At 38.3% G+C, this 27,502-nt stretch overlaps 1 protein-coding gene across 1 annotated transcript in view; it reads left to right on the plus strand.

Annotated features, from left to right (window-relative positions):
* The window catches only part of Cwf19l2 (CWF19 like cell cycle control factor 2), a 99,535-nt gene that overhangs the window by 30,876 nt on the left and 41,157 nt on the right, over positions 1 to 27,502 (plus strand). The window contains exons 8-10 of the mRNA XM_045146331.1: positions 1,570 to 2,216; positions 18,108 to 18,204; positions 23,489 to 23,575. Coding sequence (XP_045002266.1) covers positions 1,570 to 2,216; positions 18,108 to 18,204; positions 23,489 to 23,575 — 831 coding nt within the window. The remainder of the gene's footprint in view (positions 1 to 1,569; positions 2,217 to 18,107; positions 18,205 to 23,488; positions 23,576 to 27,502) is intronic.

The raw sequence follows: 27,502 nt of genomic DNA on the forward strand, positions 1-27,502 counted from the left end.
CATGCATATATGTGTGTGTGCGCGTGTGTGTATATGTGTATATACACACATACATATGCATATACATATACATGCATATATGTGTGTGTGTGTGTGTACGTGTGTGTATATGTGTATATACACACATACATATGTGTGTATATGTATATACACATATACACACACGTGCACACACACACTCCATCTTGCTTGCTTGTTTACTGGGTCCAGTCTACATGAAGGATTTTTGTTTTTAGTTTGGTATTTAGGAAGTAAATATTTTTTTTCCTTTTTTTTTTTTTTTTTTTCTTTTTTTCAAGGTAGAGTCTCACTCTAGCCCGGGCTGACATGGAATTCACTATGTAGTTTCAGGATAGTCTTGAACTCATGGCGGTCCTCCTACCTCTGCCTACTGAGTTCTGGGATTAAAGGTATGCACCTCCATGCCTGGCTTTTCTTTTTGCTTTTTTTTTCTCTCTCTCTCTTTTATTTGAGGTAGGGTCTCATTCAAACCCAGGCTGACCTGGAATTCACTATGTAGTCTCAGGGTGGCCTGAAACTCAGAGCAGTCCTCCTCCTGCTGCCTCCAGATTATTGGAATTAAAGGCATGTGCTACCACATCCAGCTCATTAATGTTTTTATCAATGCTTTTCTTCTATTATCTTTGTTTCTTTCCAGAAGTATTAATATATACATAATAAGTTCTATAGAATTTGTGTGTCTTTTTTATTATAACAAATATCTTATTTACTATCATTTTTTAAAATATAGAGAATTGTGTATGTGTATGTGTGTATATGCATATGTGTATCAGCACATGTATGTTGATATGCCCATGCATGTGGAGTCCAGACGTTAACATCAGGTGTCTTCCTCAGTGATTTTTTGAGACAGGGTGTCTCCCTGATCTTAAACTTCATCAGTTTGGTTTGACTAGCTAGCCATTATGTCTCTGTGCCCTCAGCTCTGGGATTACAGGTGTGACATCACTGGGCTTTTTATGCGGGTTCTGGGAATCCAAACTCAGTCCTTCTGTTTATGTGACAGGCACTTTATCTACTGAGCCATCTCCCCACTCCTAAATTCTTTTAAAAACAAGTTGTGTCAGGGCTGGAGGGGTGGCTTAGTGTTTGAGGCATTGGCCTGAAAAGCTAAAGGACCCAGGTTCAGTTCTCCAGGACCCACGTTATCCAGATGCACAAGGGGGCACATGCATCTGGAGTTCATCTGCAGTGGCTAGAGGCCTTGGCGTGCCCATTCTCTCTCTCCCTTTCCCTCTTTCTCTGTCAAATAACTAAATAAATAAAATATTTTTAAAAAGTTATGTCTTCTCTATCTGTGTGATACTGTGTTAGCACTGGACATTTGATATAAGTGTCTCCCTCCTTTGAGACCTTCCTATACTATTCAGCTATTTTTTGATATTTTCTTACCTTTGAAGAAGTATTTGTGTGGGATTAGTGCATGCTTCCTTGACTGGTGGGTATGTCTATTATACTACTTGGTAACACATCATGGCACAGTTGCATGTCAGAAACAAGTCACTGAGCCTTTTTAAATTTTAGATATATTATTTTTTTCCCTTGTAGTCAATGGAGATATTTCAGTCAAGATTAGAAGAAGCTGAAAAAGTTGCATTGAAAAAAGAAGATTATAGAAGAGAACGGTGGAGAAAACCATCATATTCAGATAAAACTCAACATAGTCAAGAAAGTAGAAAGTCAGATTTAGTAAAGTATAATCAATATTCAAAGGATAGACATAGCACAACAGGCCATGCGAGCAGTAGCAGTAATGATACAATCAGAGGTGATGAGAAGGACATGAAATCTGGGTCATTAGAGACATGTCAAAGAGAATCCAACTTCAGACAAAATCAAGAGTTCTCTTCTCCTGGAAATTTGAGACCTAAATTCTTAAGACCCTCTGATGATGAAGAACTGTCATTTCACAGTAAGAGCAGAGATCGTAAACCATCTACTTCATCTTCAGCATTAAGTGCTCAGGCTTCTTTGCATTGTGGTTTTCGAAAACCTACAGATGACAGTGAAGACAGTGTGATGTCATGGAGTTGGTCTTGCAGGAGAGAAGGAGATAAGAAGCATTTAGATCAAAAGCCACTGGAAGCTCATAGCAGCACTGACCACCGACCCCTTCCTGGAGCCATGAGAGAAACATCACAGGCAGAGAGCTTAAGAGATGACTCACCAAGAAGTGGACATTTGCAGGAAACCAGGTATACATTTGCTGGATGTATGTATGTATGTGTATATATATATGTGTGTGTGTGTGTGTGTGTGAGTATATATACATGTATATAATATATGCATGTATATAATATATGTATATATGTATACACATACACACACACACACACATATTTTAAATTTGGGTCCTCAGGTAGGATCAAACATGGGATTATAGAGCTGGCCTCCTTTGTAATAAGAAAAATTGTAATAGATGTATAAGTAGTTTGATTTGTAGTGGGGAGTCTGACAAATTGCTCTGTTAATGACTTCATCTGAAGCAGGAGACTATAAGCACTGTGTGTAACTCAATAGGAGGCACCTGGCAAAGCCTGGACTGAGGGATGGAGCCCATCAAATGGGTGCTAGGTTATGGTAGAGCTTTCCTCTCTGGAAAAATAGAGAGAAATCCTATGGTACTGACTGAATAACAGGGATTAGAGAAAGTAAATTGCTCAGGCTTCATTCCAGATACCTTGGGTGGAATACTTTTTCTAGTTTCCAGTTGCCAATGGGATGAAGCCCTTATTTTCTGATAACCATTAGTACTGGCCTATCATTTGGGCAATTTGCAGGTTCTGGTTTCTGTGCCTGCACCTGAGCCAAGTATGCAAGCAGTCGACTTAGTATTTTATCTGGTTGTATAATTGCTTCCTATTTCTGTGTCTTAAATTGTAAGCTTCTGACAGGTGTACTATAATCCAGGTGCTCACTATAAGCAGTCCTTTGTGATCTTAGGACTGTATACTTTCTTAGCTTTGTTAAGTATTTTTGTTTGTTTTGAGACAGGTCTTGCTCTAGCTCAGGCTGACCTGGAACTCACTATGTAGCCTTAGTCCGGCCTCAAACTCATGGTGATCCTCCTACCTTATAGTGCCGCTGTGCCTAGCAGATTTTTAAAATTTTGATGTTATAGATTTGAAGCTCTTCTTTTCTTTTCCTTTCCTTTTTTTTTTTTTTTTTTTTTTGCTTTTCAGGTTTTCCTTGAATTCCATGATTGAGTGGGGTGAAAAAGAAAAATCTAGGAATCACCTATATGTGTTTAAAAGAAAAATTATTATTATTATTATTTTTAATTTTTATTAACATTTTCCATGATTATAAAATATATCCCATGGTAATTCCCTCCCTCCCCACCCCTACACTTTCCCATTTGAAATTCCATTCTCCATCATAATACCTCCCCATTACAATCATTGTAATTACATATATATAATATCAACCTATTAAGTATCCTCCTCCCTTCCTCTCAAAAATTATTTTTGAGCTGATCTAAAATACTGACATCAAGGGAAGGACACTAGGAAGAGTCAGTGAAGGATTGCTAGAGCCATTTGTTTGTCTGAACATTATTGTGGGATATCTTGAATTTATTAAAAATGTAGGCATTCTAGCAAATTTGAAACCAATGAAACTTAGACAAAAAGTTAAACTGATTTTAGAACTAGAAGAACTCATAGTTTGAGTTCTGCTCTTCATAAATATATATGTACATCAAGGGGATGGGAGTTGTAACTGTCATTATATATAACTGGGATTGCCAGACTTACCAAATAAAAGTTTGTAATTCCTTTGCAGAATTTGGTCATACTTATGACAAAAACCCTTTGTTGTTTACCTGAAATTCAAATTTATATGTAACAACTCTGTAGGTACCAATCATTTTCTAGGGCTATAAATCTTATAAGAGATTGACATCTGATCTCTTATGAGTTTCTTGCATGAGATACATTTTGTGTATGTATGTGAACAAGAAAGCATAGTATCTAGAATGTGATAAATCTTACCCATTACTACTACTGTTATTATTATCTTGTTATTTGCTTTAGTTTCTAGACTAGATTTCATCTCTTCTGATGCTTGTTTAGCTTGGTTTTCAAAGAAGGTTAAGGGGAGAACCATGAATCATCTTTGAAAGGGAATGTTTTATATATTAATTTTGGAAGATTTATTAATAACCTTAGTGAAAGTTATGTTGGCAGTGTATGAGAAAGGCTGAAAATAATACAAATATACTATGTACATGTATAAAATACGTATGTGAGTTATATGTGTGTGTTTCTAAAGAAGTGAAATATTTTTCAGTTGAGGACTAGAAAATTCTTCTAGTTTACAGAAAAGATGGATTTTGGAATGTGATGTACATAAGTCATTGTTCTGTATTGTGGAAAAGTTAACAACTGACAGATTTCTTGGTCTGATAGGAATGGAAATGATTGGAGAGATCATTTGAATTGATTATGTCCATATATATATATATGTGTATATATATATATAATTTAGTATTTTAAAACAAGCTATTTGTAATATAAGTAATAAATGTATGAACAAAATTTAGACTAGAAACAGGTAGACATAAGAATATTAGTATAAAGTTTAAGCTTAAACACTATAAAATAAAAGCAGATTTCCTTTTTTGTCACTTCTTTGCTAGCAGTGTACTTTCAAATGTTTGGTGTATTTAGTGTATTTGAATATTTGTAATATGTATACAATATATAACATAAGTAGATAACATACACCTCCATATAATGTACATACTATTCTGAGCCTTATTTTATTCCAGGCAACATCTTTTAAAGATTTTTCTTTACATTAGCTAAGAATAGTTATATGTAAAATGTAGATATATTAAAAAGGTATCTATAGAAAGGCTCTTAAATATTCTATTTTAATATTAGTATTCAATATTAAAATAATTTAATTTTAACTTAATTTAAACATTTAATTTTAATTTAAGGTATGATGTAGTATTTTTTATTGGTCTCTTATGAAAGAATTTTAGGTTATTTCTAGCTTGTTGCTCTTTTTTTTTTTTTTTTTTTTTTTGAGGCAGAGCTCTCTAGCCCAGGCTGACCTGGAAGTCACTATGTACTCTCAGGGTGGCCTTGAACGCATAGCGATCCTTCTACCTCTGCCTCCCAAGTGCTGGGATTAAAGGTGTGGGCCACCATGCCCAGCATATTGCTCTTTTAATGCTCCAGTAAAGTTGTTTTTTTGTTTTTGTTTTTGTTTTTGGAGGTAGGTCTCACTCTACCTCAGGCTGACCTGCAACACACTATGTAGTCTCAGGCTGGCCTTGAACTCAAGACGATCCTCCTACCTCTGCCTCCCATGTGCTGGGATTAAAGGGGCGTGCACCACCACACTGGGCTTCCAATAAAGTTTTGTGTGTGTTTTAGTTAGCATGCTATTTAAATATAGCTGTATATTTACTTAAGAAGTGGGATTTTTTTTGTAAAAATGTTTGTGTATTTTGATTTACACATTATGCTAATTAATTTACATTAAAAAAGCATATATATACATATATATGTATATATATATATATATATAGTAAATTCCTTATTCTTGGCAGATGGTATCACTGAACTTTTTTTTTAATCTTTTTTTTTAAATATTTTTTGTTCATTTTTTATTTATTTATTTGAGAGCAACAGATACAGGGAGAAAGACAGATAGAGGGAGAGAGAGAGAATGGGCGCACCAGGGCTTCCAGCCACTGCAAACGAACTCCAGACGCGTGCGCCCCCTTGTGCATCTGGCTAACGAGGGACCTGGGGAACCGAGCCTCGAACCGGGGTCCTTAGGCTTCATAGGCAAGCGCTTAACCGCTAAGCCATCTCTCCAGCCCTTTTTTAATCTTTTGTCATACATATACATAGCTGAGAAGTAGAATTTTTCCTTGGTACTTTCTCTTTAAGTATTTATGAGTTAGTTATACTTTTGTTTTCTGTTGTTTTTTTCTTGTTCCTAATTAAATAGTGTTTTGCCTACTTTTAAATTGCTTTTTATTTACAAAGGCTCTCTTTTTTAAAATTTTTATTTATTTTCAAGGGGAGAGAGAGAGAAGGAGTGGGTGTGCCAGGGCCTTTTGCCACCATATACAAACTCCAGATGCATGCATCACTCTGCATCTGGGTTCATGTGGGCACTGGGGAACCAAACTCAGGCTCTCGGGCTTTGCAAGCAAGTTACTTCAAATGCTGATCCATCTTTGTAGCCCCCAAGAGCTATTTTTATTTGTCATGTAATATGAGTAAATTCATCAATTACAGTTTCCTTTTTTTTGGGGGGGGGTTAGTTTGAGGTAGGGTTTTGCTCTAGCTGAGGCTGACTTGGAATTCACTATGCAGTCTCAGGTTGGTCTTGAACTCATGGCAGTCCTCCAACTCTGCCTCCCAAGTGCTGGGATTAAACATGTGCCACTGTGACCAGCTTTTTTTTTTTTTAAAATCCATTCTTCTACTCTTTTCTGAATATGCTCATCTTTATTACTGACTCCTTTATTCTTTTGGGGCCCTATGAATATTTATTTATTTATTTTCAATTTTTTTGTTTTATTTATTTATTTGAGAGCAACAGACAGACAGACAGAGAAAGAGGCAGAGAGCGAAAGAGAGAATGGGTACACCAGGGCCTCCAGCCACTGCAAACGAACTCCAGATGCATGTGCCACCTTGTGCATCTGGCTTAAGTGGGTACTGGGGAATCGAGCCTTGAACCAATATCCTTAGGCTTCACAGGCAAGCACTTAAGCACTAAGCCATCTCTCCAGCCCGCTTTTTATTTTTTTTAAATGTTTTGCAAGCAAGCATCTTTAACTGCTGAGTCATCTATTAAGCTTGATTATTATTATTATTTAGAATCTTCTTTTGGATGCATCATGTACTAGTATCATAATTTCTTCCCTCCCTGCCCCATTCCACTGAGGGTGTTCCTCAGTGGGATTATTGGGATTTACCATGGGATTGTGGGCTATGGGATATGAGAGCAGCAGTCAGTCATTGTGTGTGTGGGGGTGCAGGGCAATGCCTCTGGACATTCCCTTCTAATTGTGGCTCTTACAATCTTTTGGCCCCCTTTTCCACAAGATTTTCTGAGCTGTGGCAAGTTATTTTAAGTCTACTTTAGTGATATGCTCTCAGCAGCTTCTGGATTTCTGCTTGTATGCATCAATCTGGTGCTGATTGTCAGGCTTGCCACTAAAGCAGCACTCTTGCTCATCTTTCCAATTTTTCTGTGCTTTCACCTGGGCCCTGACTCATGTGTAAAGGGTAGTTATCTCCACATTTCTTGCTGCCTTCTGAAAAAGAAAAACAAATTCTTCAACAGAGAATGAGGTCAGCATAGGTTCAGTGGGATAAGTATTGTTGAGAGAGATTTTTATGGGTGTAGCCTGTCTTTTGGCCAAAGACTAATGAGATCTTCTTATTGGAGTCCACAATCTTGGTCTCCATGGGATTCTGATTCAGTTCCCAGGTCTAGCTATGTGTTCCTTTCCACTGAGTCGGTCTCTTAGCCAGAGAGCCATTGGTTACCCACCTTGGCTGGGTGCTACTATTACATAGGCATGTCCATATTGTCAGGCTGGTTGCTTTAGTATAGCAGTGTCCCCAGTTAGCACACAAGATTTTTGGCCATTTTCCCTCAGCACTTCATATAGCATTTTCCAGACGTTTATGCAGACCATCTGGAAACTGACTTCCTTCCAGATTCCATCTGAATCTATGATGTTCTGTGGAGGCAGCATGTGGTGTCTTCATCAATAGAGTCTTACCTTTTACCTCAGGTGGATAATCAAGTGCTTGGACCAAAGCCTGTCTTGTTTGGGGGATCTTGTACATCTCTCTAATCAGTAGTTCACTGTAGGTTGCAGCTGATTTCTGGTACTTGGAGTTACCAGCCAGAGCCAAATGTTTTTGGGTTAGTCTTCATCTCACCCTCTCCAGGGCTCTTCTTACTGGACAATCCCTGCATACTTCTGTTGAGGGTTATATCTTTTAGTCTGAAATCCAGGAGAAAGGTTTCTGTAGTACCAATTTATTCTGGATTTAGTTTTGTATCTTCCCTTGCCCTCCCATTCCCCTTCCCCCAAACACTTATATCCCTATTATCTGTCCCATAGTGGTCCATGTAATGTAATCTTTTAAACTTACTATTCTTAGAGATAAAATGTGTCACTTATGTTTTGGTGCAAAATATATTAGCTAAATATTCGTAGGAGTTTGAAGTCTAGGATAGTAATTAATATGAATAAAACCTAATATGTCCTTAATTTAGAGTTTATAAATTTAATCAACAACCAACCCATTCAGTATGATATTTTATGAAATTTTGAATGTCGTTCTTGGCAGTTTGCCATTGTAGACCAGAGGACAAGAAAAGGATGCCAGGTTCTTAAGGATCTTTAGGCAAGGGAGAAAATGTGAGCTACCTGGCAAGAGAAGAATAATTAAAGTGATCTGTGAGCACGGGTAGCAGGAGAAGAGTAATGGCAATAGACTCAAGGGTATAGCAGTGCCATTGGATTAGAGTTTCTTTAATTATTCCTTCCTGAAGGTTTTCTGTATGAGTGTGTGTGTGTGTGTGTGTGTGTGTGTGTGTGTGTGTGTGTCTGTCTGTCTGTGATAGCACTTTTTTAGTAGGAAAATTGGATTTGCTTTTTAGAAAGTAATCGTAAAAGGGACTACATAAATATAGCTATGATCCAAGAAAATGAGGTTATTGTGCTTTTTTCTTGTATACAGGATAATAACAGATGTTATTGTTATGTTTCTTTCAAAGCATCTGCTCATCATTCTAAATTCTTAGTAAAGTAAGAAGTGTTTGCTTAATTGTCTTCTTGAAACTTGTAGTCTTTGGGTGGATTGCAATATACCTTCTGTTTCTTCTTGACTGAATCTTTATGTCCTGAGACATGGAGGCAGGGAAGAAGGAACATCTCTCAGCAAACAGAAGGATAAAACAAAAATAACAAAGATATGCCTTCCCAATGAGCAATAACAGAGACTTTTGGCAACCTAATCAAGAATACTTGGGCTGGCAAGATGGCTTGGTGGTTAAAGTGCCTGCAAAGCCTAAGGACCCATGTTCGAGTCTGCAGGTCCTACATATACCAGACATACAAAATGACACGAAAGGACAAGGTTGCATATGTGCACAAGGTATGGCACACATCTGGAATTAGATTGCAGTAGTTGGAGGCCTGGTGTGCCAGTTCTCTGTCTCTCTCTTTCTCACTTTTTCATAAAAACCGGGGGGGGGGGGGAGGGTGTCAGTCTCTTTGGCTTGCCTCAAAAACAAAACAAAATAAAACAAAACTTTAACTGCAAAAGCCTGTAGATACCAGCTTTTAATAATACAAATTATAATGATAGCTTGTAAGATGGCAGGGAGTATACATAGGCAGTAGGAGCAAAAGAAGTTTTATCTTTACCGTCACTGTTTCTTTAAGGTGTGGATACTTAAGAAAGCATGTTTGTACTTCAGTGGAAAAGAGTATCCGTTTTTGATTCTTCTTAGACATATGTTTAAAGAGATGGAGGATTACAACAATCAAACAAGATCCTTCAGAGTGGTGTGAGTCAGTGTGGATCAGCCATGAGTAGAAATGTTTAAATGCCAAGGATTGTGTGTCTATCACATGTAGGTGGCAAGGGAGAAAGTTTGACTTTTTTTTTCTTGATGACTTAGTGTTTTTAAACATGTGATCCCTAGAATATTTGGTAGTTTGGGAGGGAAAAGTAATGATGCAACAATTTGGTTCACATACAGCTCACAGAATTGATGTGTATTCTCATTATTAGTACTCTGCTACTGATTTTATTTTACTTTTTAACTCCTAAAGTTTGATGAGCCTCTGGAACAAAGTTACTCTAAAATTATTGACCCCTGTGCATATAATAAGTGAGCCTTGGATACTAAAAAGTTGAAAACAGAGTATTGCTTTCACCCATTCCAATTTGGGGAAATGTTGCTGGATTGGTGTGACAAGAAAAGGACTACCAAAGGGAGGTAATGTGTACATGGAAGGTGTCTGTTGGACTTTTTATATGACTTCATGCTTTTTTTTTTAAAATATTTTTATTTATTTATTTATTTGAGAGCGACAGACACAGAGAGAAAGACAGATAGAGGGAGAGAGAGAGAATGGGCGCGCCAGGGCTTCCAGCCTCTGCAAACAAACTCCAGACGTCCATGATGTAAAGTGCAATGCATTCAGTCCAACTTTAAAAGTCCCCACAGTTTTTATGAATCCTAATGATGTTCAAACATCGCCATAATCCAGCGTCTTTTCACTGAGCCATAATACCAAAAAATCTCCCCAAAGCCCATAATGGCACAGAATAAACATTCACACTGCAAAGATGGCATTGGGTATAGCAAAGAAATATTCAACCAACACAAGATTTTAAACAACCAGGGCAAACATCAAACTCTGTAGCTCCAAGTCCAACAGCTCTAGCCAGTGACAAGTCTCCAAATTCGATAATTCTAAACAACAAGAAGTCTCTGAAATTCCATTTCTGCCCCTCTAGGTAGGCTACTCACAGTTCCAGGAAACTTCATCCGAGCCGGCAGCTCTCCTTAGCAGCTGTCTTGTGGTCCTGGCACCTCCACTGGGTCTCCACTGCAATCCAGGGTCTATTCCCATGGCTCTATTGGGTCTCCAGGCAATTCAGCTGTACACTGCCCATAGCTGTTTCCAAAACACAAGACTGTGCTGCAAATTCAATGACCCTCTCTTTCTTGCACTTCTCATAGTCCATAATACCAGGTGGCGTGCCAACTTGTTTATAAGGGGGGAATAAAGCAGACTTTGAAGAAGTGGACACTCCTTCAGCATTCAGGCCCCTTCAAAAGATTTCATTATTTCTGTTGTCCTAATACAGGTCAGCTGGACCAATCTCAGTCATTATAATCTCATTTGCAGCTGAACAGGCAGCAGTTTACCCAAAGATTGATTTCTTTCTTTTCTTTTTTTGTGCGCCTTATACCTCTGCTCATCCCAGTCTATTTCTATGCAAAGCAACCCTGCATAAATTCTCAGGACATGGACATAACAGCAAGCCTTTCACACAAACTGCTTCTAGGCTAGTCCAGACAAAGCTTTTTCTCACCCACACAAACCAAACCTCACAGTCCATAGTTCTTACTGCATTCAGGTCTTTTAACTCTGACCAGACTAGTCTGTACAACTCTATTTACAGCACTGCAAGGCATCCATTAGGCCAGGGTTTGAAATCCTTCACATTCCTCTTGAAAATCAGCTCCAAAGTGCCAAAGCCACATAGTCAAGTGTCTAGCAGCAATCCTTCTCTGGTGCCAACTTTGCTGTTGCAGTCAGGTTCGCATTGCTGCCAGAAAACGCTTGATTAAGAGCAGCTTGTGGGAAAAAATGGGTTTATTTTGGCTTACAGGCTCAAGGGGAAGCTGAGTGATGGCAGGGGAAAGAACGGCATGAGCAGAGGGTGGGCATCACCCCCTGGTCAACATAGGGGTGGACAACAGCAATAGGAGAGTGCCAAACACTGGCAAGGGGAAACTGGCTATAATACCCATAAGCCCACCCCAGTAATACACTGCTTTTAGGAGGCATTAGTTCCCAAATCTCCATCAGCTGGGAACCTAGCATTCAGAATACCTAATTTATGGGGGGCACTTGAATCAAACCACTACAATACTGTACCTTGAAAATAGCCTCAGAAGTCATGTCTGAGTCGGACAATGTTTTATGAGCAATAATAAGGAAACATCTCAAAGTTTTTAATAGATTGGAGCTGCATTTTAAAAGATTATAATATCTAGAGCATGAAGGTTTGATTGGAAAGGCAAATGCTATTTAGAAACAAGAAGTCCTGAACCATACAGAGGTGTGAATGTAGAGGAGAGGAACTTGAGTGGGCGTTCAGTTCCTAGCAGTGAAGCTTTTAATTCTGTGGTCAATAGAAAGTATTTGGTTATGTGTCTGTGATTTCTCTAGATGTTCTGCTTTTTAACATCTTTTGAAGAGCATAATTATAATTTAAGTATGGAGAATGTTGGTTTGGTTGGGGTTTGGATTGGCAGTCAGTAGCAAAGGAATTTGTAATTATTGAGCATGGGAAACAGGTATTGTGTTTAGAATTATTACATTCCCTCAATTGCTGCAGTTTTATACATTTCCTCATTTGGTTCTAGTAGAGACTAGGTGAGACTAAGTATTCATTATTTTCTTGATTTTTGTAGTTACAGAGAGATTAAAGTGCTTGGTCAGTATCATAAATCTAGTAAATGGCAGTCTGGCTTTGAATGCATTTCATTGTATCTGACTATAAAACTCCTTTTCTCCTAACACAAAGAGGAACATCCTATCTCTTATGAGGAAGAAAGAAATAAGTTGCATTATAAGGAAATGACATCATGAAAAGCTTGCATTAGAAACTCACAGCTGGGTTTGTTGTCTGTTTTTAAGTATCTGTACTTTACTTATATATTGGTATAAATCTTTTTCCATAATGTCATTTGTTATGGTAGTTTATGTTAAATATACCACAGTCTTTCAAAAGAAGGGAAAACTTGATTAATGGCTGTTCTTCATGCTTTTCATTCTGTCAGACTTAAGGCTGGTTATAAGATGGTTTACTTGCTAATGACTGGGCTTGATAGATATCCTGTATAGAATTGTCCTGTATCTGGCTTATAGTAAGCACCTGCTGGAATAATAAGGAAAGGTTTGGAGAAATTTCAGAGGAAGCACCTTCTTACTCATCTTATCTTCTCTCAGTTCCTTCTCTACTCATCTGGCTGTGTTGAGATAAAAAGATAATTTAGACAAACTTTGTTGGAAATGAAAGCCTGCAGAGAAACTTAAGTACTTGGGAAGTGAAGAGAGGCAGACAAGATAAAAGGGAAAGCAACCAAGAAGTTTCTCAGTTAGGAGTAGATGAATCTGAGAAGCACACAGTGGAGCAGGTAAACTGCATGGCACAAAACTGAACTGATTGTCCTTGGACAGGGTGTGAACAGTGGTTGTTGGTTTTGAATTTGTACAAATGTGCAAAAAGTTTGCTAGAGTCTATAATTTCTTCCTAATGGCAGGAACAACACCTTTTTCAAAGCAGAGAATTTAGTTGAATGGGAAATAATATAAATGAGAAAAGTTATTAGTTAAAAGTAAGCTTTCATAGAAATATAATTGGGTTGTCTGAAAATCAAAAGCATATTTATACCATAAAATGATCTATACCTCAGAATTTAATTTGAAAAAACACCTTAATAAAAAAAGTGCAAGTGATACAAGTAATAACTCTGTCCACAGAGGCATATAAGGAGTTACAGTGTTCTGATCATGCAAATACAGTATCCCTGCTGTTTAATTGCTTTTAAAAATATGGTCTGAAAGAACATGAGGCAAAGAAAAATATGTTTCTTTCTAATATTGCCTTTCTTCAAATATTTTAGGATTCTTTATTTAGGCATTGAAATTTTGCTCTCTGAGTTTACCAGTATGAAACAAAATGATTTCAGTAGCAAAGATTGTCTTAAAAAAGAAAAAAAAAAACTAGCAAACTCAAGTAATGTCTGTTAAATTGTTATTTTATGGCAAAGGAATTCAATATCAAACATTCCATACATGGTTATTAGATTAAATTTTGATTTGGTGGTGGTTTATATGTTTTGCCCTGATGGTGGCAAGGAAGGCATGGTGGCAGGAGCATAAAGCAGCTAATCACATTCAGTGGACAGTGCGAAATCAGACAGTAATTTACACTGGTATTCAGCTAGCTTTCTCGTCCAACCCCTGACAAATGGGATGGAATAGGGTCACCCATCATGAGCTCTGTCCCTTTGACCTGTAAGCCGAAATAAAACCTTCCTTCCTTAAGTTGCATTTGTCAGGTATTTTGTCTCAGCAACAAGAAAGGGAACTAGTGCATACTATACATACATACTATAATGTACTAATGGTTGATATAGGTTTAAGAGTATGCATCTTTTTTTTTTTTTTTTTTTTTTCCAGGCTGACCTGGAATTCACTGTGTAGTCTCAGGGTGGCCTTGAACTTATAGTGATCCTCCTACCTCTGCCTCCTGAGTGCTGGGATTAAAGGCGTGCACCACCATACCCAGTGAGAGTGTGCATCTTTATCAGTCCACCTTGAAGTGATGGGGTGCTACTTTTGTATAAGACTTTTAACATACTGTATGTACATTTCTCTCTGCTAGTATTCTCAGACATTTTACTTACACATATTTTAGTACTTTTGTTTAACTAGTTATTTTAGCCTTTTATGTTCCAAAATTATTTTTTCCTCCATCCATAGTGTATTTTAACTGAATATAGAATTCTAGGTTGACATTGCTCAAGTCTTATAAAGATGTTGCTCTCCTCCTCATTGGGCACTCCTGCTGAAGAGAACTCTGCTGTTGTGGTTATTTTGTTTCTATGAGCATAGTCTTTCCCCCATGACTAAACATACCATTGTAGTTTCCATCAGTTTGATTAAGGTATGCCTTGGAGTCATTACATCATGTACTACCTAATTCTTGAGCTTCTTTGTTTTCAACAAGGCTTGAAAAATTTGGCCTTTTTTTCTACCTTCTATTTCTTTCTTTTTTAAAATGATTTTATTTTTATTTATTTATTTGACAGAGAAAGAAGGGGGGAGGGAGGAGGGAATGGGTGTGCCAGGGCCTCCAGCCCTGCAAACAAACTCCAGATGCATGTGCCTCATTGTGCATCTGGCTTACGTGTCCTGGGGAATCAAACCTGAGTCCTTTGGCTTTGCAGGCAAGTGCCTTAACTGCTAAGCTGTCCCTCTAGCCCCCATTTCTTTATTTTAGGGATTTCAATTCCATGTATTACAGGACACTTAAGATTGTTTCATGGCTTATGCTTTTTTTCCATTTTGAAAAATCCTTTTCTGTTTATGTTTCATTTTACATAGCTTTCATCACTTCCACATTCACCAATCCCTTCTTTTGCAGCCTAATCTTGCATTAGTATTGTCCAGTGTGTTTTTTTCTTCTGGAAATAGAGTTTTCATCTGTAGACTTACAAAATACATCTTTTTTGTTTGGTGTTTGGAGTCAGATTTTCACAGTGGTATAGTCCAGGTTGGCCTTGAACTCTGTCTTCCTGCCTTTGCCTCTTTTGAGTGCTGAGGTCACAGGTATGTGCCACAAGCCTGATTAAATTTTAATCTCTTTAGTATCTTTGTTATTTATCCCTTTTTAAACATATGGAACACAGTTATAATAATAACAATATGGGCTGGAGAGTTGGCTTAGTGGTTAAAGGTACTTGCTTACAAAGCCAAAGGACCTTGGTTTGATCCTCAGGACCCATGTAAGCCAGATACACAAGGTGGTAGATGTGTCTGGAGTTCGTTTGCTGTGGCTGGAGGCCCTGGAGCTCCCATTCTCTCTTTCTCTCCCTCTCTCTCTCTCTCTCTCTCTCTCTCTGTCTCTGTCTCTGTCTCTGTCTCTGTCTCTGTCTCTGTCTCTGTCTCTCTCTTGCTTGCTCTCTCAAACAAACAAAATTTTAAATAATAATAATAATAACAATTTACTTGTTTGTTTCTTACCTCTGTGTCAGATGTGGACTAATAGAATTTTCTTCAGATTATATTTTTATTTGCGTGTCTGATAATATTTAGATACTAGGTATTGTCAATTTTATCTGCTGAATTTTATAAAAACATTTTAATTCAACTATATCATATATTTAAATATTTTAACACTATCCTAGACACAGTTAATTTGAAACCATTTGATTTTTAAAAAAAAAAATCTTTAGTTATTTACAAGAGTTACAGGGAGGACAAAGGGAGGGAGAATATGGGCATGCCAGGACCTCCTGCCACTGCAAATGAATTACAAATGCATGTGCTGCTTTGTTCATCAGGCTTTATGTGGTTACCGGAGAATCAAGCCTAGGCCTTCAGGCTTGGTTAGCAAGTACCTTTAACCACTAACCAACTCTCCAGCCCCCATTTGATATTTTTTAAAACTTTTTATTATTTGAGAGCAATAGAAAGAGGCAGATTGATCCCATTTGATATTTTTGTTTCTTGCTTTTAACATTTGTTATGTCCAAAGCAGCATTAGTCTAAGGCTTATTAATTTCTACTAACAAAGCATGACACTAACTACTCTACCATTAATTATGAGGCGTTGTTGTCTTACTTGGACCGTATATTATTTCTAGAGTGTTGAATTTTGTCTTTGTAGCTTTTGGGAGAATTCTTTCCCTGACTAAAGGTATTTTATTGCCAAATACTGAAGGGGAACCCTGTGGGATTCGCTCTGCATCTTCCTTCTCTCTGCTCTGTTGGTCTGTTCAGTGAACTGTAGCTACGTAGTTCTGATACTTTTTATAATTTTTTTTCACTCTGAAGTCTTCAGGCCCTGTCCAGATTCATCCTTCCTGATCTGTAGCCTTGAATCTTCTCAATACAGTAAGCTGGAGGAGCCTGACCTTCATTGTAGCTTCTCATTGCTTCTCCCTCTCAATCTCCTTCTCTCCCCCCCTTTCCCCCTTCCTTCCCTCCCTCCCTCCCGCCCTCCTTCCTTCCTTCCTTCCCTCCTTCCCTACACCTCCTCCTCCTTTTATTTTTTTCCAAATAGAGTCTTGGCCTAGCCTAGGCTAACCTGGAATTCACTATGTAGTCTCAGGCTGGCCTTGAGCCTACAGTGATCTTCCTATCTCTGTCTCTGTTGGGATTAAAGGTGTGCACCACCATGCCCAGCTTCTTTTCTCTTTCCTTCCTTCCCTTCCTACCCTTCCTTCCTTCCCTTCCTTCCCTTCCCTTCCCTTCCTCCTTCCCTTCCCTTCCTTCCCTTCCCTTCCTTCCCTTCCCTTCCTTCCCTTCCCTTCCCTTCCCTTCCCTTCCCTTCCCTTCCCTTCCCTTCCCTCCCCTCCCCTCCCCTCCCCTCCCCTCCCCTCCCCTCCCCTCCCCTCCCCTCCCCTCCCCTCCCTCCTCCTTCCTTCTCCCCCCTCCACCGACCCCCAGGTAGGGTCTCACTGTAGCCCAGGCTGACCTGGAATTCACTATGTAGTCTCAGGGTGCCTCGAACTCACAATTGATCCTCCTGCCTCTGCATAGCAAGAGCTGAGATTAAAGGTGTACGCCTCTGTGCCCGGCTTCTTTTCATTTCTTATGTCAGGTTTCTATAGTTTGGGTTTGGCACATGGCCACAGTTTGAAATTACTTTTGTGTCTGATTAATTTAGTACTTACTTTACAGTGGAACACATCATGATTATTGCTATTATTCTTTGAATACAGTTAAATGTACCATCTCAGAATTACAGTTCCAGATATTATTGGTAATATCACATTGTATGAAGGGATGTTTCCTAAATTTCTAGAATTGTGGTTTGATTTATTTATCTTAATTTGTTTTCCTTTTAGAATAAGGATGGGGAAAATGTTTCTGAAACAAGGTCTAGCCATGTAGCCCAGGATAACCTTAAATTTATGGTCATTCTCCTTCCTCAGCTTCTTAATTCTGGGATTACATGCATGTACATCTGGCAGAGTATGGAACTATTAAATAGTGAAGAATAGCTTATTATTATATTATTTATCTTATTGTTACTGGGACTTTGGTCAGTGTGTTGGTTTGATTCAGGTGTCCTTCATAAACTTAGGTGTTCTGAATGTTAGGTTCCCAGCTGATGGAGATTTGGGAATTAACGCCTTCTGGAGGCAGTGTATTGTTGGGGCCCGGCTTATGGATATTATAGCCAGTTTCCCCTTGCCAGTGTTTGGCACATTCTCCTGTTGCTATTGTTTACCTGATGTTGGTGAGGAGGTGACGGTCCACCCTGCGATTGTTTTTCCCTGACATCATGGAGCTTCCCCTAGAGTCTGTAAGCCAAAATATACCTTTTACTTTTTCCCACAAGGTGCAGTTGGTTGGGTGTTTTCTGCGAGCAATGCGAACCTGACTGCAGCATTTATTATCATAACTGTGACCGCCATCATGGCTTTGAAACAGCCCCTTGAAGTGCTATCTCATAGCACAACATTGAGTTTAAGTTTTGTAGGTTAGTTGGGATAAATTTGAGTCTTGATGTATTATGTCATATTTTCTACTCTTTGTATTCCAGTTGCATCCCAGAGTATAAGCCCACCCACATCCTGAGTGTTGATGAGAAGAACAAGCTGGGAGCCAAGATTATCAAGGCAGAGATGATGGGAAATGTGGTGAGACATGTATATGGGGTTCACTTGAGACTAGGGATGAGGTATTTAACTTTTATAAGGATTTTTGGAGGTTTCAGCAGTTTGAATGTAGCATACTTTGAAGATAACTGCTGCTTTTGAATTTGTTGAGAATTTGTTAGCATTTCTAGAAATACTTCTGGTTTCTTAACTATGTTTTTTTGTTGTTGTTGTTCATTTTTATTTATCATTTTGAGAGTGATAGAAAGAGAAAGAGGCAGATAGAGAGAGAGAGAGAATGGGCGCACCAGGGCTTCCAGCCACTGTAAACGAACTCCAGACGTGTGTGGCCCCTTGTGCGTCTGGCTAACATGATTGAAGAATATTATCTCTTTTCTCTATTTCTGAAGATTATAAAAATTACTTTTATTTTTAAAAGTTTTTGTATTTTCTGTTGCTATATTCTTACATTTATAAATTATAGGACACATTTGAAAGTCACTAAAGATGTCCTGTTTTCTCTTCCATTTTAAGTTAGTTATTAAGAATGTTTACTACTTTATTAAAATGCTACTTAAGAACCTTAAAAATGGTCTTATAAAAAGGGTGGTTATTTATTCAAGGTTCAGGTATTGTGGTTATGCTTGATACTGTGTTTTGAACAAGTTAGCTCCATTTATTCTATAATCATTTTTTAGTTAAGACCAGTTTACTTGAAGTTGAGGTTGGTAGGAATTGCTTCATCCATTTATCTGTTTTTTTTTTCATTTGTTCATTCATTACATTTGTCACATGACCATTATACTAATGTGTGTTAAATTGGACAATGCAGAATGGCAAAGTCAAGATAGCTCTCCATGCCATAACACAGTACATTCATTTGTGGTTATATGTATGGTTTTGTCTCAAATTCCAGCACAAGTAAGTGATTTGTATCTGTTACTTTTCTCATTGCTATAATCAAATACCTGATAAGGAGCAGCTTAATGAGGAAGGATTCATTTTGGCCTACAGTTCAAGGGTACAAATAGTTCCTAATGACAGGGAAGGTAGGAGTGGGAGGTGGCTTGTTATGTTATACCTGAAGTCAGGAAGCAGAAAGAAGTGAATGCTTTTACTCGGTTTGTTTTTTCCATTTTATTTAATTTGTTACCCTCCTTCGTAGGATGGTGCCATTTGCACTCAGGATGAGTCTCAATTAATCTTCCTTTATGAAGTTTGTTTCCTTGGTGATTCTAAATCCCATCAAGTTGACAATCAAGATAAACTGTTAAAAGTTGACCTTTGTCAACTTGACACCCAAACACATGGCTTTTAAATCATCACATTCAACAATGGGTCTTAAAGTCTCATTTTTATCTCGTAATGCAAAATACATTTAGTCTCAAGTCCAAAAGTTCTTAGTCTTTAATTCCATAACTGTTCAAAAGTCCAAAATCCAACGCCTCTTCTGAGACTCAAGGTGATCTGTTAAATATAAGCACCTTAAAATTAAAAAAGTTACTTCTAATATATGATAGCACAGAATTAACATTGACATTCCAAATGAGAAAATTGGAATGATAGCAAAGAAAGCCAACCAAAGTAAGCCTGGAATTTAGCAGGATACACAGAATCCTAGAGCTTCATATCTGTTATCTCAGACTCATGATCCAGGGTCCAAGGACTTTGGGCAGCTCTTCCCCTCAGCTCTGTAATCTCTCCCTGGCAGAATCCACTCTGTGACTATAGCTTCCTTTGGTAGATGTCTGGTGAGTCTGACATTTCTGGCATCCTGAGTGTAACTCCAGCTTCATGCAGTGGCATCTTAGTGCTTCTTTGCAGTGATTCCAGCCCTGCCACACTGTCTGATTTCCATAGCTTCCCATAGGATATGTGGTACAAATCTCCACAATTCCTTTACTGTTGCATCTTTAATGCCTCTAAAACCAGAACCACATGGATGGTACTGTCAGAGTCTGCTGCCAGCTTGAGCTATACCTTTTGACACCCTTGGATAACAGTTGCATCAGCCTGTTTGTGCTGACCCTGGGGAAACTCTTCTCTAGATAGTGGGTTCTCAAGCAGGGAACTCCTTCAGTGACTCCTTTCAAATCAATGTGCATTTTCACATGATGGAGCCTTTGATAGGGGCCAGTCTTGCCTTTACGGTACCTTTCCTATTTTCCCAGTGTAGAGGACTAGGTTTCTCTAATGGGGCTAAGCTTTTAAACAAATACAGTTTCTTTCTCTAATGCCTTGCTTTGCCTAAAACGTTAAACTTTTTCTTTCTTAACGAAATGCTGCACTTACTTTCTCATTGCTGGAAAAGCATCTGACCAGAAGCAGCTTATGGGAGGAAAGAGTTTATTTCAGGCTTACAGAATCCAAGGGAAGAATCATAATGGTAGAAGGAGCTGGCTCATTTCCATAGATCATAGCAGAGAGACGCCATCAAACAGCCAGCAAACATGAATAGCTAGGGCTCAAACTACTCTTTATACACCTAATAGGGTTGGACTACAAGGTCTACTCCAGTGACATCTCCAGCATGCTGCTAGAGGCTGAAGGTGCATGCTTAATCAAAAATACCTCAGGCTATGGGCTGGAGAGATGGCTTAGCGGTTAAGCACTTGCCTGTGAAGCCTAAGGACCCTGGTTTGAGGCTCGGTTCCCCAGGTCCCACGTTAGCCAGATGCACAAGGGGGCGCACGCGTCTGGAGTTCGTTTGCAGTGGCTGGAAGCCCTGGCGCGCCTATTCTCTCTCTCTTCCTCTATCTGTCTTTCTCTCTGTGTCTCTCGCTCTCAAATAAATAAATAAATTAAAAAAAAAGTTTTAAAATCAAATAAATAAATAAATAAATAAAAATTAAAAAAAAATACCTCAGGCTATAGGGGACATATATTTGCATTCAAAGGGCATATTTTTCATCTTTCTATCTCACTTGTGGCTTTTACTATAGACATGGATGAGAGTGATAAGCAGTAGCCATGGCAAAGCCTAAATGTTATCCTATCTTGAAATTTCCTCCTCCAAATAAATTGGTCCATTTCTTTTTAATTTGGCCTCACTCAAGTTCTCAGGGCACAGGTAGAACTCAATCAGATTCTTTGCCAGAATATAACATGAACGGCTCAGTTCCTGTTAGAATCATTATTTCTTTTGAAGCTCAGTGAGCCAGGCCTGCACTGCCCATGGCATTCTAGTTTTCTGAACTTCTATCAGAATGACCCATTAATTTCTTAAAGCACTTAGGGTTTCTCTAGCCTGTAAGTCCAGTCTCTTCTACATTCCTTTTACAAACCCTTTCCCAAGGCCTGTGAACCACACACTCAGGTTTATCACTTCTCAGTCTCAGTTTTCTATATTAGTTACTTTTCTCTTTGTTGTAATAAAAACCATCTGACAAAAGCAACCTAAAGACAGAAAGGTTTATTTTGGCTTGTAGTGTGAGGGTATGTAGTCTCATGTCAGTCTCATGAAGGCATGGCTATAGAAATGAGGGGCAGCTGGTCACGTGCCTAAAGTCAGAAAGCAGAGAAGATGAGTGCTGGTGCTACACTTGCTTTATCTTTCTTTCACAGTATTTAAAAAAATATTTCTTTAATTTGCAAGCAGAGGAGAGAGAGACAGACAAACAGAAGGAGGAGGAGGAGAAGAGGGAAGAGGAAGAAGAAGAAGAGGAGGAGAGACAGACAGAGATAGAGAAAGAGAGAGAGAATAGGTGTGCCAGGGCCTCAAGCCACTGCAAATAAACTCAAGATGCATGACCACTATGCATCTGACTCTGTGTGGGTACTAGGGAATCTAGGAACTTCCACACAGACCTGTTCAGAAATTTAGCTTCTAGGTGACTCTAGATTTTGTTTCATTGACAATCAAAACTAACATAACATGTAGCCAATTTTTTTGTTTGTTTGTTTGGTTGGTTTTTTGAGGCAGGGTCTCACTGTAACTCAGTGTCAACGTCTTAGAGCATTTGGGCCCTGGGTAAGGGTCGTGATGAAATCAGGACACAGGGGATGCAGAGAAGCTGAATCAACTGCAACTGCATCTGCATACTTTATTTCTAGCATTGTTCGTATTTGTACAGAAAGTAATCATATAAGAAAGTCACTTCATACACACCAGGTATTGTTTTTAAAACAGTTTTCTTGTGCACACAATAATTGAGAGATAGTATAACTTCTTTCTTAATAATATTGAACAAAGCAGTGATGGTTTATGTTCCCAACTAAGCTTCAAGGTAACTCAGGCATGGAAAATACCTTTATCTAAGCATGAACCACATCCTCAAGAGGCCTGAGCATAGGCAAAACATTCAGTCTTATGGCCAAGAAGTATGCTTCTTATTGACTTCAGCTTACTGAAGTCCCATGACCTCAGTTCCCATTGCTCCAAGGACACTCTGAGAATTGATTCTCATGCTTAGCCCATCTGAACCTCCTCAGCTCAGGCTGACTTGGAATTTACCATGTATTCTCAGGGTGGCCTCAAACTCACAGCGATCCTCCTACCTCTGCCTCCTGAGTGCTGGGATTAAAGGCATGCATCACCATGCCCGGCCACAGGTGGCCAATTAAAATAAATTAATATTTTGTATAGGCACATCTTACATATGCTGACCATTCTCTTAGAATATGGTCCTTAGTAACAATGAACTCAGAAGTTCGCTGAGTAAGTTAAATAAACCAATAGCAATAATAACAATAATAACAATAGAAAAAGTAAAATATGAGTTTTTAAAGCACAGAGGAATTAGTTGAAGGTACTGTAAGAGAAGCTACCTAGTAGGAGGCTTATTTATGTTAAAAAAGTGTTCTTCCCTTCATGGAAGTATTATAGATTAGCAAGTTATTCTTAGTCACATGTATCTATTTAATTTATTACTTTCTGGTTTATTACTTTATTTATGTGTTGGTTGTTTTATCTAAATTCTTATAGAGTTCCTAAAGTTAAAGTGAAATATCTTCAGAGTTTTTAATATAAATTAACAAAGCAGCATTGACGAAAATAAAATTTTAATTTTATTGCTCTCTTTAATAAATAATTGAAGTTTGAAGTATTAGGAGTTTATTATATCTAAAGAGCTATCAAAATGTCATTCCAAATGTATTTTTTCATTTTCTTGCTTCACTTAGAATATATAGGTTCTTGAAATTATTTATTTCTAAATCATAAACAAGTGCTGCAAGCATTTTAGAAGGTTTAACTGAGAGTTCATTAAAGTATAGTGCAGTAGGCTATGCTATTGTTAGGCTGTTTCTGCTGTATAACTTTGAAATGTTTTATAATGAATAATAAGCTAGCATGTCTTATTTATTTTGCTTGTTTTTCTTTTTGAAGGAATTAGCTGAACAGCTGAAAGCCCAACTTGAAAAGGCAAATGAATGTAACAAAACTGCAACACAGATACCATCCAAAAAGTCAAGGGTAAGTAAGAAAAGTTTGTTTGAAGGCACATAATTACCTTGTTTGATATTACTGTTTTTTAGTGACAATGTTTTAATATGAGATGTTTCTATAGGTATCTGTGTTTACATGTATGTATACTTGTTTGATCATTTCGCATTTTTTTAAATATTTTTTTTTGTTCATTTTTTATTTATTTATTTGAGAGCGACAGACACAGAGAGAAAGACAGATAGAGGGAGAGAGAGAGAGGGAATGGGCGCACCAGGGCTTCCAGCCTCTGCAAACGAACTCCAGACGCGTGCGCCCCCTTGTGCATCTGGCTAATGTGGGACCTGGGGAACCGAGCCTCGAACTGGGGTCCTTAGGCGTCACAGGCAAACGCTTAACCGCTAAGCCATCTCTCCAGCCCCGCATTTATTTTTTTACATTTCACCAGTGTTCCTTGATACAAGCCTGACTTCAGGTCAAGGAATCCTGCTTTTAGTGTAGATTCTGCTGCTAACCTTGTACAAATCAGAAAGGTCCTTAAATTCCTTTCCTGCAGAACAAGAGGCTTGATTAGATATGCATTTCATTTTTTAAAAAGTATTTTTATTTATTAATTTGCAAGCAGAGAGAGATACAGAGAAGAGAAACAAAGAATGGTATACCTGGATCTCCAGCCACTGCACCCAGACTCCAGATGCATAACACTACTTTGTGCACCTGCCTCTTTATGTGTACTGGAGACTTGAACCTGGGTTATTATGCTTTGCAGGCAAGCACTTTAACAGCTGAGCTATCTCTCCAACCCTACATGTACATTTCATTTGAGGCAAATTATTTTGTTCTATGATTCATTCATGTACTCATTACTAAGCAAAACATACACACTTTCCTATGTATAACTTTCATTTGAGTAGGAATAGAGAAACAATAAGTTGATGTAATAGTAATTAAATGATATTTCACATTACAAAGTTATCTATTGTGTGGTAGGAGAGTGGGCTTTTTCTTTTCTTTCTTTCTTTTTTTTTTTTTTTGGCTTTTTGAGGTAGGGTCTCTCTGTAGCCCATGCTGACCTGTAATTGATTATGTAGTCTCAGGCTGTCCTGGAACTCACAGGGATCTTCCTACCTCCACCTCCTGAGCGCTGGGATTAAAGGGGTATGCTACCATGCCCCAGCCGGAATTTCCCAGTGGGAATTTTGAGTGATCTGACACTTAAGTGCTGATTCTGACACATAAGTGCTAATTCTCCCTGAACAAATGAGATGAATCCAAAGACTTTTAAATGACAGTGTGCATCTTTGTATCTGAGTGAAGTGCTCTCCAGGCCCAGGGAATAGAATTGAAAGGCTCATGAAAGGGAACATATCCTTGGGAACAACAGGGAGGATGCCAGTGTTTGAAGTGGAATGAATTTAAGAATGTCATAGGGGATCCAAAGAAGAGACTGTGGGAAGTTAGATCATGGTAAGCTTTGAATGTCATAGTAAGCAAATGGACGTCTTTTTTTTTTTTTTTTTTCTTCAAGATAAGGTCTAGCTCTAACCCAGGCTGATCTAAAGTTTACTATGTAGTCTTGGGGTGGCCTTGAATTCATGACAATCCTTCTACCTCTATCTCCTAAGTGCTGTGGACATGGACTTTTATGCTGACTTGGATGAGAAGCTAATAAGGGGTTTTGGACAGAAAATATATTTTCATAGGACTATCCTTGCTTCTAAAGTATTTTTTAATTTATTTTATTTATTAGAGAGAAAGAGACAAAGAGAGAATGGGTGCCCCAGAGCCTCTGCTACTACAAATGAACTCTAGACACATGCGCCACCTTGTACATCTGGCTTATGTGGTCACTAGGGAATCGAATCTGGGTCCTTAGCCTTCGCAGGCAAGCGCCTTAACTGCTAAGCCATTTCTCCAGCCCTGCTTCTAAATTAAGAACAGATAGGAACAGCTGGTTGTGGTGGTGCACACTTTTAATACCAGCGCTTGGGAGTTAGAGGTAGGAGGATCACCATGAGTTCAAGGCCACCCTGAGACTACAGAGTGAATTCCAGGTCAGCCTGAGCTATAGTGAGACCCTCCCTTAATAAACAAAAACAAACAAGCAACAACAACAAAAAAAAAAACAAATAGGAGAATAAGGACTGAAGCTATAGGCCAGGTAAACTTTTGCAGTAATACAGATAAGAAATGATAGTGACTTTGGCCAAGATGGTTAAAAGTGACTGTATTGTATGTGGTATGGGGTGAGGGGGGTCATGTGTGTTTGTGTGTGTGTGTAGTTTGAAAGGAGAGCTGATAGTACTTTGATGATGTTGTAGCTGGGGGTGGTAGGGAATGGATAATGTTATGAAGAAGGAAAGCAAAGAGAGAATTCAAGATCTTTAACTTGAGCAACTAAAACAATAGGGTGGCCATTAATTACTTGTGGACAAAAGGAAGACTGAATATGGATGAAAGTACTAGTATGCTTGGGATTTTTTGGGTTGGGGTGCCTTTTGGGAGAAGCTATGGCTGGAGGAATTTCTTAGTCATTAGCAAATAGATGACATTTAACTTCCTGGCATTGTTGAAATAACCATGCACATAAATGTAGACAGAAGTTGAAGGGCTGATTTGAATGCAGTACAGTTATATAAATAACTCATTCAACTTTGATAGTAATTCTTCAGGCAATTCATGTTATTATTTGTAGTTTTGTGAATTAGGGACCAAAGGCAGGCACAGAGGTAACTATTTTAGACATAAATAGTGTAGAGCAAATAGTTACACCCATAAAAATGCTTATTTTTCCATGTTACCTCTCTGATATTGAAAGATATAGTCAACAGTCATCTTGGAGAATCAGGTTTAAGTCATAATGAGGTTTATAACTGAATTAAAGGACTGTTCTCTTTTTTAAAGTTTTTTTTTTTAATGTTTTATTCATTTATTGGCAGGTGCGGGTGGGGGGTGGAAGCATCATGCCAGGTCCTCTAGCCACTACAAACAAACTCCGGATATATGTACCACCTTGGGCATCTGGCTTGCTTGGATACTGGGGAATCGAACCTGAGTCCTTAGGCTTCATTGGCAAGCACCTTAACTGCTAAACCATCTCTCTAATCCTAAAGGGTTGTTCTGAAGATTACCTTACATGTTTTGCATAATAGGAGATGAGAATATATAAGATTGAGCTCTTAGACTTTTCTTCAAGCCAAGCTCATTAATGATGTTGGATTAATATGTAAATTATGTTTATGAAGTTGGCTGTCTTCACTGAGTTGTGATAGATATTTTTAAAAAGTAGATAATTGGGGCCAAAATGATGACTCAGAAGATGAGTGCTTTCCATGGTGGGGATGGGGAGGTCTGAGGCTGTGTGAGTTCCATTCCCTAGCATCCAAATAAACAGCTTGGTGTGCCCATGCATGTCTGTACCCCAGTTCTGTGGGAAATGCAGACAGGAGAAACTCTGGGGCTTAAGAAAATGGCAAGCTCTGGATTCAGTAAGCAATTCCGTCTCAAGGAAACGTATGGATAAGCCATGATGTGGGGACAGCTGATGTTCTCTGATCTCCATGCATGCATTAGGACATGAACATCAGCATACACACAGTTTACAGACACACCACACACACATACATACATACATTACTCATGCAAAAAAAATAGAAGTGAAAATTTAAAAATTGCAGATTAAAGAATTGAGATTGAGAAATTAAAAGTAGGATTAGATAGCATGAATAAAGGGGAATTGCTAAAACTAGGCATACCTGGTCTGTTTTATATATTTCTGCAGTTAATTTTGTGTTTTAAGACTTCCATTGGTTTCTTTCTATAGTCTGCCCTTCACAGTATAACTCTATTTTTTAAATATATATTTAAAATATTTTATTTATTTATTTATTTGAGAGAGAGAGGAAGAGGTAGATAGAGAGAAAGAGAGAATGGGCATGCCAGGGCCTCCAGTCACTG

This window comes from Jaculus jaculus, chromosome 3 (genome assembly GCF_020740685.1).
Source record: "Jaculus jaculus isolate mJacJac1 chromosome 3, mJacJac1.mat.Y.cur, whole genome shotgun sequence".
NCBI lineage: Eukaryota > Metazoa > Chordata > Mammalia > Rodentia > Dipodidae > Jaculus > Jaculus jaculus.